The 14741-nt window shown below is 36.9% G+C and overlaps 1 protein-coding gene across 1 annotated transcript in view; it reads right to left on the reverse strand.

Annotated features, from left to right (window-relative positions):
• Positions 1 to 14741, reverse strand: part of LOC113106049 (alpha-ketoglutarate-dependent dioxygenase FTO-like) — a 129984-nt gene that overhangs the window by 73279 nt on the left and 41964 nt on the right. Inside the window, exon 7 of the mRNA XM_026267578.1 lies at positions 12210 to 12329. Within this exon, the coding sequence (XP_026123363.1) occupies positions 12210 to 12329 (120 nt within the window). The remainder of the gene's footprint in view (positions 1 to 12209; positions 12330 to 14741) is intronic.

The following is a 14741-nucleotide window of genomic DNA, read 5'->3' on the forward strand; positions in this document are numbered from 1 at the left end:
AGCAATCTCTTTTCCTTTATTTCTTTTCATCCCCCGTTCATCCATGAGACAGCACTTCTGTCTCTCGCTGAAGCATTACCTGTCAGCGATCGTTACCTGTTAGACTCATCCTGTCTCAGAAAGCGTCAGCTGAAAGAGTCTGCCATGACTAACTCTGACTGTGGGGTCATGAGGTCAGCTGAATCACATCAGACTAAACAAAGATGACACAACAACAGTGACAATGTGTGTGTATGTGAGTATGAGAGAGAGAGAGAGAGAGAGAGAGATGATGAGAGAAATTATCACAACCAACTTACATCTACCACCCTATATGTGTGCACCTTATCTGGGAGTATGCCTGTTTACCCCAAAATGACGGTAGCTGTCATCAGATGGGTGATGTTGTGCAGTGCTCCTGGGTTCAGGACCACAGTGAAGAGGGTGAGACAGAGGGCAAGTGACTAACAGAGGCGGCTGAGTGTATTTGTATAAGGAAACACACTTCAGGTTACCCCACGCTAACAGAGGGGAAGAATAAACACACATGCACACTCACCAGGACTATCAGCCAACCAATGACAGAAAGGCCATCTAAAATACCAACAGATACCTGAACAGCTAGCGCCAAACTAAGATAATGTATGACATGAGGATTTAAAACGCATAACAGCCGGTGGGCATTCCCAAAAATAACCTACGTTTGACAAACACAAACACATACACACTAAATTTACACAGATGGACTGTATTTGATCAATTCATAAAACATATAAGAAGCATGACAACAGTATGTGTTACACAGTATGTTTTTTTGTTTTTCTGTTTGAAGGAATTATGAGTTAGAAATTAGTGTGCTCAAGGCAGTTTTATGTTAATAGGTTTAAAAAATAATAATAATAAAATGTAATGAGTAAAATGCAATTTCAGCATGTATCATTCAATACCTTAAATGCCAAGTGAATTCAGTTTCTCAATAAGTGTCTATGGTGGCTCCAAATACTGGACAAAAAAATCAATTTCATGTCATTCAATCTTTATCATTTTCTTTCTTCTGTGGAACATAAACGTTTTAGTGTTTGTTTTTTTCATCAAAAGTTTGGTTACCAACATTTTTTAAATGTCTTCTTTGATGTTCCACAGAATAAAGTAAGTCATACAGGTTTGGAATAATATGAGGGTGATTTAACAATGAGAGAATTGGCTTCTTTTTCTTTTTTTTTTTTTTTTTTTTTTTTTTTTTTTTGAATATCACCTTAAGGAATGTGTAAAATTCTAATAATTGGATCATTTACTTGGAATGTATAATTTACTTGAAACTAGCATTTACCAAAATAGGGGTTGCACTCTTAAAAATAAATGTTTTTATTTGCATGGATGTTTCCATGAAGACCCTTGAATATTTATGGAAACATTAAAATGCAGAAAAGGTTAATTAGTGGGAAAATGTTTCTTTAGATTTTTTAAATCTTCTTCAAAATGTTTCTTTCAGGAACTGTTCACTGAAAGGTTCTTTGGGGAACCCAAATGTGAAAAGCAGCATGTCAGATGAGTCTTAATAGGAAGAGTAAGGTTCCACAATTCCAAAATACATATCTGATTGGTTTTTAATGTCCAATGAGGCCACAGGAGACACGCTTTCAGTGAGGAACAGTGACACCGCTGACATAGTAGGTCAACTTGACAATAGCAACAAGTCGCATAAAAAAATAAAAAGTCGTATAAAAAGTATAAAAATGTCAGGATTATTTTCATACTACACACATCATGAACTTGTGGGTCAATATGAAACATTTTCCACAGTCGAGAATCATATGAATCAAAATCAGTATCATATAACCCACTAATATCTGACAACCAGAAAATTTGCTTGACTATATTACATTTTAAACAGTGTACCTATTGTTTTATCTTTAAAAATAAACATTTTTGGTAAAAATTTTGCTTAAAAAATGCTGTCTTTCTTTTAACTAAATATCATCAATACATTTATAATGCAAATCAGGTGTTCAAAGATTTTTTGGGCCTTCTGTGCCCATGCACAGACACGTATCTGGCTATAGTTGGTGGGACATGTTTTAGGGGTAGTTCTGTTGTGTCCAGCACAGATGGTCCTCACCACAGTTGATGGACTGAAGCACTGTAAGGGTACAAACTACAACAGAGTACTATGGGAGACTGAATCACACATACTGTACCATGTTAAACACATAGAGCACAGACAATATATATACACATGTATGTCTCTCTCTCTGTGTGTGTATATGTGTGTGTGTGTGTGTGTGTGTGATTGAGAGCTTGGCCTTTCAGCCAGATTGACCCTCTGATCTCTCTGAGGCTCATCAATTACCTCTCCCCTCAGAGCCAGCACGCTGAGAGAATGGATTATATGAAGTGTAAAACATTAGAAAAATGTGTTCAGAACATCACAGCAATGTGTCCGAGGACAGAGGAGGGGACAGATAATAGAATCCCAGCTGCTGAAGAGCACAACGCAACAAGTGACAGCGTTTGAAGGCATTGTAGGGCAGCTCTGTGGGCCGCAGGCTTTTGTGCTGGGGATTGTGGTTCCTCTAGCCAGAGGCAACTGGACATATGCTTTTTGCTTGAGCTAATGAGGCAAAGGCTAAAAGCTTTGTTATTTTCTTCCTTTATCTACCATGGTTTGTCTCTCTCTGCCTTTTTTAGGTGGGAACGTTTTTAAAAAAGGCAACTGCAAACCAAAAAGCCCTTGATAACATCTCAATTCACCAAATCTGCTGCCTAATGTCTATAGATTAAGAGTTTAATGATTCTACCACTCTTTCTGTATACGTAACATTAGCTTCAAAAATCACATCTGCAGAGCGGTTTCACCCAAAAGATTTCAACTACATCCAGAGAATACAAACAGTATGAGTAAAAAAGGCTCTATTAATAATTTAAGTAAATGTACTTAGTAATACCATGTTTTAAAGCCAAGTATTATGGAATTCTTTGCCTTACACACTTACATTACTATATCATAGCACCAACATAGCACCATATCAATATGTATATTAATAATATTTAATAATCCACCACGCTTGTGTGTAATTATAATGGTAACACTTTAGTATAGGGTCCAATTCACACTAATAACTAGTTGCTTATTAGCGTGTCTATTATTAACATATTGGCTGTTTATTAGTGCTTATAAAGTACATATAATGCATGAAATCCATAATCCTACCCAATACCCTAAACTTAACTACTACCTTATAAACTATTAATAAGCAGCAAATAAGGAGTTAATTGAGGCAAAAGTCATAGTTAATGGTTAGTTAATAGTGAGAACTGGACCCTAAAATAAAGTGTGACCATTATAATTAATTATATGCAATTATATATAATTATTATATGTCATTATATGGAAATATAACGTCTGAGGTGAGTAAACACCTTTAATTTTTTTTAGTCTATTTATTTATTTATTTATAAATAAATTTATACTTTTTATTAAAGGATGCATTAAATTAGATCAGAAAGCGACAGCAAAGAAAAAAGTCCTGATAATGTGACAGAAGACTGAAGTAATGTCTGCTGGAAATGCAGCTGCTCTATAACGTTCCACAACGTATTACCAAATATATTAAAGTACCATTTTTAAATGGTTATCATATTTCACAATTTTTGATAATAAATACAGCGTTGGTGAGCTTAAGAGACTTTTACAAATCTTCCCCCAAACATTTAAATGGTGGTCCGTATGTTTTATGGTTGGTTGTGACAACTAATAGAATATCAGTGTCTTTCAAATCACGTTTGCTGGTCTCTTGAATGTATCACTTACTCTGTGACTTCATAACCACTTCCACTCTCTCCTACACAAACATATGTGTACACATATGCCTCATCTCTCTCCACCTCCATCTCCTTCTGGATCTGCCTGCTGATCAGAGATTAGAGATTAGCATCTTGTACCCACGATTCTCCTGCCAGGGAAAGCTTTTGGCAGCGGGAGCCAGGCCAAATCCTCACTCTCTCCTCACTCCACACAGATTCATTTTCAGCACTTAAAGAATGTGAACTCTACCAGAGATTACCATCGCATAGACCTGAAGCCATTTTCATTAAGTGTCTTTTTTTCTATGGTGGCTGAAAAGTGACATTTGGGAAAAAGATTAACGTTGGCTTGCCACTAAAAGAAACGAAACCCAACCCAAGTTGTATGATGTTATAGGAGACACCGTGTTGTGTAATTTATATGTCATCTAAATGCTGAAAATATCAGTAGTGAAGTGAATGAAGTAATATGCATCAGTGGTTTTGGGAAGCCTGGGGGCTCTTGTATAGCAGGACACATTTTTCCAGTGCATTAACTATATATGAGTAAGTGTAAGAGAAAGAAGAGAATTTTCTTTCCAAAACCGGAGTTTAATACCTCCAGCGAGAATGCCTTGAGAAATATGTGCAGGAATCTTTCACTATGACATGTAAGTATAATATTAGTGGGTAGACAGATACAAACAGACACTCGCATTAAGTACACCATAGAAAATAGCAGATAATATTCATAGCCTGTAAAAGAAAAACCTACTCATAAAAGCACAAAATCTGCTCAGAAGGCAAAAACCCGTAAAAAAAAAAAATACTAATAAAAAAACGCATGATAAACCGGCTCATAACGGGAATGTGAATTAATAAGCTGTATCTGCAACACGCTTTCAAAATAAAACTTAAATCTCAAATCTTTTACAGGTAAAGCCTACCATTCTCTTATTAGTTCAAAAAATCCAACTCCAGGATCAGTGGACCTGAAGCGTTCATGCTATTGAGTTATCGCTCAGGACCAATCTGCTACAGTTTCAAGAGTCTTCGCCAGTAGCATGCGATCTGACTTTCTCGTGGTCAAGCCAAGATGCTGAATTTGCTTTCTAATCCCGAAATCATCTGCCACTTTCCACAGACAGAGAGCGAGAGAGAGAGACAGAGAACGGAAGCGAGTTGAAAGCGAGGGGGATCATAACAGATTTCTACAGGAACATTTCCCCTTGGAGAGGGAGCGAGTGTTTACTATCAAACACATCTGTGTCTATTCATCTCAGCCAGAGTGTCATCCCTCGCTCTCAACTTCTGTCCAAACACAAACAAACAAACACAAAGACTGCAACTTCTGAGTATGCATCAGCCACCAGACTGCACTCCTGCGTAACCCGTCTTCACACACAGACACGCTCGGAGCTCTCTTTCTCCCAGGCTCCTTTTATATCATCTTCTTTCTTTCCCTCCTCTCCTAAAACCTCTCGAATTATCTGCAATATCTTCTTGATAATTCCTCTCTTTCTTTGCGATCTTTCAGGCGAATCCGACAATTTTACAGTGGCTTGGCATCAGGGTCTCCCATTCTTCCACGTATTGTTCTGAACCGTGGCTTAACTCGGTTAAGAGCCCCAACATGATAGCCAGCCTGGTGACTTCAAGAAGGGAATTAAAAGAAGGGATAGAGAAGAAAGACAGACACATTAGACACTCAAAGACATATATCTGCTAAATAAGGTCGGCATGTACCTGACTTTTGTGTACGTCTCTCTGGAATTTAATGAAGCATACTGCATGTGTGTGGTGTTTGTGTGTATATCCCCAGCAGTGATTAATCAGTCATGGTCTTATTCCTCTTACTTCAGCCGCTTATCTCGCTGATCAAGGAGCGAGCTGGAAAAACTGCAGAGTAAATAAATAAATAAACAAAGCGCTAAATAAACCCAGAGTGCGAGGAGGGTTTGGGGAGATAAGACAGATCAGGCATTATAGAGCACTTATTGGTTTTCTAAGAAAAATAAGAATTCAACTTCAAAGAATTGAACGGCTGTCAGAGAACGTCTGCTCCTGCACACTCCGAGCTACACTCAGCACCAGCAGAACAAGACGGAAGCGTCAAATCACGCACATGCACATGATGATACTAATAACTAGAAGCAGTTTGATTCCTTATGCTTTTTTTCCTTTACATCTTCTGTGCTGAAATCTGATCTGTGAGATTTAAGGGAAGTGGATTTAAACATGGTATTAATGTGGTAAATGGCTTACTATGCTGTTATGGGTAGCTGAAAACATAATAAAATTAGTCAAAGTATTATATTAACAAACATGGTCAAACTTTGGGAACGCTGGTCATTCCAATCTTATTGAAATCTGTATGGATTTCTACAAAGTGCTGTGCAGGCTGAATCCATGTGGGCCTGCTAAAATAACAACAGATAATGCATACATACTAAATAAAATAGTTTTTTGTTTTTACAATGGAAAATTATTTCCAGATCTGACACAATTCTGAAGGGAAAGGCCTTTTTTGTATTATATAATGATATACAAGTTTTCAACACTTTGGGGTCAAGACTTAAAAAGCAATATTATTCAGCAATAATATATATATATATATATATATATATATATATATATATATATATATATATATATATATATATATATATATATATATATATATATATATATATATATATATATATATATATATATATATATATATATATATTACTGCTTATTAATAGTTATTAAGGTAGTTGTCAGGTTTAGGTACTGTGTAGAATTATGGATGTAGAATACGTTCATGCAGAATATGTGCTTTATAAGTACTAATAAACAGCCAGCATTTTAACAATAGGCATGCTAATAAGCTACTAGTTAATAGTGAGAATTTGTCCCTGTATTTAAGTGTTATGCGTTTTATATTATTGTGTATTTTGATCAAATTAATGCAGGCTTGATAAACATCTTAACACCCCAAACTTTTGCACAGTTATGTACATGCACAGCTTGTAATAGTGTAACAAGTGTAATAATGGATCAATCACACATCATGTCTCAAACATCTGACTTCACTAATCTGGCAGCCTGTTGCAAAACCAGTGATTAGTTACTCCTCAAAATATTTGATCAATCCAGTGACAGCTTGACAAGACAATAGGTTTTTTTCAGCATTGTTGGTGTGATAAAACGGGTGGATGTTTTTGTCTGTTAGTCGACTGTGTATAACTGGTCTTGTGGGGACCTGTAAGGCTCTGTGTGTGTACTTCAAAAAAATATCCAACGATATTCCACCCCTGCCACCACACACAAACCCAGCGCTCTCCCTGCCTGCCCAAAGACTCTGTAAAAGCTTCTGTATGCAGGTACAAAGCCAGCGCCCACTCTCTCGCTCGCCCTGTAGGTAGAAAACACAAACACAAGCACACAACCTGCAAGTGGCATATCAGCGCATGAAATTCTCTAAAGGGGTTTAAGTATTTACCCTCCCTGCTAAAATTCAGCTTACCCTGTTCAATAAGGACTTCAAAGGGAATCATAAATACCTTTTGCCAGCAAATTCTACTGTACAGTGTTTTTCTCTTCGCCCCCCTTTTCCTGCTTCTTTTCTTCCCATTCAATCCCCCCCCCCATTCTGCAGTAAAAACCATCCCTTACTGTGAAATTTATTAGGAGCCTTTTATTTACCATTTATAAGTGTAATAAGAGAAATTGGGAGGTAATTTCTGCTGTTATTTAAGCAGGCGAGCCAAAGGAAAATGCAGGTAAATGGATCTGTAATTCATTTTGTTCTGACAGGAAACAATTGTTGAGAGAAAAACATGTACCAAAAATGTTCCAAAACCTATATTTTCAAAATTCGCAGTGACACACAGAAACACCCGCAGATATTATTACTATAATAATTATTATTTTTACTCCAACTTAAAAAAAAAAAAAAAAAAAAAAAAAAAATATATATATATATATATATATATATATATATATATATATATATATATATATATATATATATATATATATATATATATATATATACATACACACACACACACACACACACACATATACATACACATACACAGACACACACATATATACAATCTAATAATAAAATGGTTTGCTGTTGCTATTTTTTTTTCTGAGATCTATTTTATTACAGAAATAACCAGTACAATATTTCCCTGGCATGCATAGATTAAAAAAATAATAATAATACGCAAGACAGTAAAGAGCTACATAGAAAAATACACAGAGGCCCTACAGAAGGCATTCTGGAATATTATTATGATGAAAATGTACAGCAAAGCTATTACATTTATAATGTTTTACAAACTCATCAAATAAGTGAATAGAGATTAATTGCCCCGGTCGACCTTAAAATAATTATCAGAACGAGGCAGCTCTAAACTAGATGAAATTGATACACTTGAATAATTAGATCCTTGGCACTGACCTACTGAAGTCAATAAAGGTTATTAAGGCCAATTGCTGTCTAAACGCATTAGAGACAGAGAGAAGCGCTCCGCACCACATCCAGCATTTCAGCGGCTATACGATAATCCCCCTCTCTCTCTCTCTCTCTCTCTGCTGCCCTCACACACATATACACCCCCTACCTTCAGACACACTAAACCAGATTGGATTCGCTTAACCTTTCAGTGGCTTTGATCAAATGAGCTCACACTGCAATAACATTTACATTGACCCTCACTCTCACTCTCTCGCTGGGGAGAGAGGTCTTTACCTTCCTGTCTGCCACACACACGCGCACGCTAGGTCAATAACGTAATCAGATATCAATGGTGACCCCTGCAGTCATGATTGCTCGCTTTCTCTCGCTCGCTTTCTTTCATTGGACGGAGAGGATGAAATTATGAAACAGTAACTGTGCACGGGCCGACACACACAAATAAAGACCAACACAAACACCGCCGAATAGGAACAGACGATGCACCTAAACAGCTCACTGTATATAATACAACGCATAATAGTGTCTATTCAGTCTGAAAATAAATGTTTCAGCGCACGATATTTGATGACGCCATTTGTGGCAGAAAGATAGAATAGACACAGTGTGAGAGAGAGAGAGAGAGAGAGAGAAAAAAGCTTTTTGATGTGACGCTCTGAGCAATAGAAGTGGAAAAAAGTGACAAATTAGAGCTAAAACATCAGAATAAACCCACAGAGCTGTCTCGCTCTCAGCTGTCTCACTCTCAGCCCTGCAACCATGTACAAATGAAAAAAAATAATAATAATATGCCTGGATGGTATTTAAAATATTTTGCATATAGCCAACTATCTCTCCTGAGCCATGCGGGATAGACAGAGTGAGAGAAGGAGAGAATGAAAGTGTCACTGTTAAAAGCCTAAATAAATGTCAGTGGTGTATGAGGAGTACGATAGCTTCTCTGTAGGGACCCGACGTTCACCCAGTGTGTGTGTGTGTGTGTGTGGGAGAGAGCGAGAGAAATTGAGGAAAGGGACCTGAGACCTGATGTTTGATAACATTTACCTCATCTTATCAGAGCACATTTAAATGGCTATCTTTATTCTTTTCTTTCTCCTTTTCTATTTTCTGTTATATTTCCAATGTTGTTTCCATTAAGCAGTTCACATTAATTCATGAGGTACAGGTTGGGGGGGGGGTTACAGAAAGAGCGAGAGAGAGAGTTGTTTTATCAGGATGTCATTCAAATGGAGGGGTGAAAATTTGCATCACAACAGCCTGAAGAGCAAGAGAGGGAGACACGAGAAAAAAGAAAGAAGGAAAAAGAAGGAGAGAAACCCCCATGGGAGAGGAGCGGTTTTAATAAACAGCAGGAAGAGGGTGAGCACACGGAGAAACACACGGAGCAGCCAACCCCGGAACAGGTTCGGACTGCGCAAAAAATCCAGAAGAGTGCAGGAAGGCCAACGAGACAATTCCCGAGAATCTAGATAAACACATGTCTCTGGTAAATGCCAAGACTGTCTGTCGAAATCATACTTAAATGAATTTAAATCAGCCATGGAAATATCTGATATTAGGAATTCAGATGAATATTTATTTTCTAAGTGCTTTCACATTCATGAGCCATTTATTCAAGCGCTAACAATCCTACAAATTCAATATTTGTTTAACTAATAAAATGCAGAAAGTGGCTTGATCAGGTTAAACTGCATTCATCCACAATTTCAAAAATATAAATAATAAAAAAAGAATAAGTAAGAATTAATGAAAAATTTATAAAAAGAGAAATACCTTCAAAAAATGGCTAGATGAATGGACGCCGCAAAATATAGATTTTTTTTTCCTCCATGTCCTTTGTACCTATATTTATTTAAAAGATGTATATGATCAAAACAATACATAATATAATTTCATAATTTAAAGATTATATTTTATCTAACTGTATTATTTACATACAAGCACAATGTTACTATAAAGAAATAATTTAACATTGACACAAAAAAATACGGCACTTACATATTAACTAAAACATTTTTTTTTTTTTTAAGTGTGTTTACATTTTAAACCATTATGCATATCTAAAATGTCTTAATATATGTGTGGAGATCAGCACTTCTAAATTGTGTTTCTTGACAGAGGGAGACTAGTGTCTCACAGTGATAGTGTCTCACCCCTTCAGACACACACACACAGAGAGAGACAGAGAGAGAGAGAGAGAGAGAGAGAGCGGTCCTTAGCCCCAGCAGCACATTAGATGTGATTACTGCTCAAAGAGCGAAACAGGCAGCCAGTGGAAACCAGTTTATAACGATACAACAGTGCCCCCTACTGAAAGTGACTACAGCTCTGAGAGCAGAGCTGTGTGCTGAACACATATACACACATATGGATAATCAAACATGTGTCCAACAGATAATACTGATCAGCTGTTATTGTCTAGATTTAAATAACCTCTGCAGTACTCTGCCGCTCTGCATACAGGGGTCATCTGCGGGCAGAAGGGTTACTACTTGGACAGACAATATCAATTTTTTTTTTTACAAATAATGCAGTACTAAATAACTTTGGCCAGTAAATATTTAAAACTGCAGCATGAGGTCTATATGGCTTAAATCAAATCTAATTTTCTGAACTGCACTGATGTGACGTGAGCAACTGAGGCTTATAAATACCAAATATTACAGGAAACAAACAAGCTGCATGGAAAATGTAACCTCATAGGTTTATGTAGGATACCTAAAGATTATTTTATCACCCAGTACAGCACATAAAAAATACCTATGTGGAATATACCTCGTATTAAGCCACCAAAACTAAATTACAAAGGACAAAACTGCAATTTGTCTTCATGCTCGTCAAATATTGACCTAATCAATGCTGCAATTTATTATATATATATATATATATATATATATATATATATATATATATATATATATATATATATATATATATATATATATACACACACACACACACACAGTGTTGGGGTGTAACACATTACAAGTAACGCTGTGACCTAATCAGATTACTTTTTTCAAGTAACTAGTAAAGTAACGCATTACTTTTTAATAAAAGTCGGTTACTTTTTTTTCCCATTTATTAATTGAAAGCTCTCCTGTCCCAATGTTGAGAGAAATCAGGAGTAAGATTTTCCTTTAGTTCTAGAATAAATGTGAACAAGCATTAAATCATTTCATTCACAAACACACGATTTAGTTTTCCTCAAAATTAAGAAAAACTGTTAAAAGCAACTCAGAATATGACTCAAAGCTGCAATAATTAAATATGTTGAATAATACAAATATCCTTTATGTGTTTAAGCACATTTATTAACTAATTCGCTACAGACCATCGATGATCCAATTTAACCATACTAAAATGCAAAACATTTTTTCTTCTTGTTTTATTGCTGAAGAGTGTTGAACTTTCTTCTTCTGTGTTCTACTGTACAGACGTGAATTTTACATTTTCTTCAGCCTAAACCTTTTGGTGCAAAAGAGCTTTTACATTTGCCAAAAATATACATTGTTATATTAAAAACAAACAAGCAAGCCCAGCCCAGCCTTAAAAAGTAATGTAACATTACTTTAAATAAAAAGTAACTAAGTAATGTAAATGTATATATGTGTGTGTGTGTGTGTATAAACAAACAGTATGACAAAAACCATGAAAGGTAAACAGACAAAAAAATAGGACAAGGTCTTATGATAGTGTTAAAACTGATTTTCAAAATCTATTATGTTATTCCTATTCTCTCGCTCCATCTGCACACTTGTTTCACATTTACCACATGTTTTGTTTGGTTTAAATATTGTAAAATGTGTTAAGCAATGCTGGGATTACCACTCTGTGCTGGTAGCTGAAAGCATAATCAAATTATCCAAAATATTTCGTAAACAAACATGCACATGTAGAGCTACATGTCAGACGCTGAATTCAGCTGCAATCTGGGTGCAGATTCTTTACAGGCCTGCTCCATCACTCTTACCATTCGCTCCATTTCCTTCCAGTCTTTCTCCATCTGTTCCATAGGTTTAGTCCACCAGCTGCAGAATCGAGCGTAACGCCGGCCCTGGAACCAGTACTGCCTCAGCCACTCAAACTCCACCTGAAAGGAACAACACGGGCCAAGATGTTAAAGCTGCACGGTGTCATTTCCACACTAGAGACAACAAAAGATCTGCAAAATGAATCAATGGGTTTTTGTAAAACAAGTTTCACTAATCGCGTTCTTTGTCTGGCATTGGTTGGACAAACAGGTAGTCCTGCCCTAAATGTACACAAATTGTTGATCAAATGTTATACATAAAAGTCATTCATGCACATTAAAATGTTTTTAATAACAAATTGTAATTAAAATGTAATGTATTATAATTCTTGTTTTGAACATAGAAAAATATATTATGATAGAAATTTTGAAGAATGCTAGTAATCAAACTATCGATGGTCCCCATTGACTTCCATAGTAGTCTTTCTCTACTACGGACGTCGATGTGGACGAGCAACTGTTTGGTTCTTCAAAAATCTTCAAAATCTCTTCTTTTGAGTTCAACATTAGAGAGAAACTCGCACAGGTTTGGAATGGCATGATGGTGAGTAAATAATGATAACATTTATTTTTGGGTGAGCTATTCCTTTAATACTATTGGTTTCTGAATGTAAGAACAATTTAAAAACCTAGTGCAAAAACCAACTCATTTTGCCTTCCTGGACAAGACAGGCTTATGAAAACTAGGCCAATGAAGTCCAGTCCTTGAACAAGAGGTCAAACCACTGCAAGCTGCTGACATCTACTTCATAGCGAGAAAAAAAAAAAAAAAAAAACAGCAGTCAAGTGTGTTTGATAGTCTGTAAAATGTGGTTGTTGGACAAAAATGTTTTGTGCTCCAGTCATTCTTCACTATCCCTCACTCTGGCCTATGTGTAGTGTATTATATCAGCACGGTCTGAAACAACAGCAATCCAGACGTCCATCCATTTATCAAACTCTATCCATCCATCACTGGGCAATTTAGCAGCACAACAGCAGCGGAGGGAACTGTGAGTCAGTGAGGTGGGGAGACGGGGGAAGGGCATTTATATGGGGTGCTGGGAGTGATTTTCAAAACTAAACACCCACGTTAAGGTCACGCTAACAAGGGAACACAGGTAGCCCCACACACTCCTAGAGGACAATGGATGCAGAACAAATCGTACACACACCCCTCTAACAGAACGGCTTTGCTTCATACTCAACATTTTGCATTTTTGTGTACCGCTGATCAAAACGGTGTCATCACAATAGGAAGGGGGCTGATGACATCTGCATTTCCTGTTTTCCTGTTTGTTGTTTCGTTTCCTTTGTTTATGTCTGCTGCTACGTAACACCCAGGAGAGACGTAAAGATTTATCCCACACGCCGAAAACATCTCACCTACACACACTTCTCTTTCCTTTTCTCCTCAGTCGGCTTCTTTTAGTTCTTTACTTCATTGCTTTCATTCTTCATCCCATCAATCTCTCACTTTCTCTTTCTACAGGGAGCAACAGAATCCACCACAGGCTCTCAGCCGTTCTCCTCTGGGAATCTCCCCATCTTTGACTCTTTTGAAGTGATGAGCTAACCCTCCTAAGGATGCTTAATCTAGCCACGTGCACGTGTGTATCTGTGTCTGCCCCACATGTAAATGTAAGCACCTCACATTTGCCCTCCCACAACGGTTGAACAAAGCACTGCTCCAAAATTCATTCTCCAAACAACAGGCCCCTCTGCGCCTTAGCTAAGAGTTACAACTAAACAACACGTCCAAAACACAACAATAGAACAGCAACCCATACATCCACCCTGTCTCTTTACTGGATTTCACTGTACAGTTGCCTGGTTTGATCTAGAGCATCTGAAGGACATTGAAGTACACAAATTTGATTTATATTTCTTTTTGAAAGAATTTTTCTTTTCTGTTTAAAATATCAGCATGGTTGTGATTGTTTTTGTACAACTGTTGATTAAACAACCAAGTCATATGGAGCAGCATATTCAAGACACAATATTGCCAGATGCTGAGTTTATGATCATGTGTTCCCGGCGAATCGAACCCCCAACCTTGCGCTTGATAGTGTAATGCTCTACTAATTGAGCTACACAAACTGTATATATATATATATATATATATATATATATATATATATATATATATATATATAAACAGTACAGACCAAAAATTTGGACACACCTTCTCATTCAAAGAGTTTTCTATATTTTCATGACTATGAAAATTGTAGAGTCACACTGAAGGCATCAAGGGCTATTTGACCAAGAAGGAGAGTGATGGGGTGCTGCATCAGATGACCTGGCCTCCACAGTCACCGGACCTGAACCCAATCCAGATGGTTTAGGGGTGAGCTGGACCGCAGACAGAAGGCAAAAGGGTCAACAAGTGCCAAGCATCTCTCGGGGAACTCCTTCTAGACTGTTGGAAGACCATTTCAGGTGACTACTTCTTGAAGCTCATCAAGAGAATGTCAAGAGTTTGCAAAGTAG

Source organism: Carassius auratus, chromosome 7 (genome assembly GCF_003368295.1).
Source record: "Carassius auratus strain Wakin chromosome 7, ASM336829v1, whole genome shotgun sequence".
Classification (NCBI taxonomy): Eukaryota; Metazoa; Chordata; class Actinopteri; order Cypriniformes; family Cyprinidae; genus Carassius; species Carassius auratus.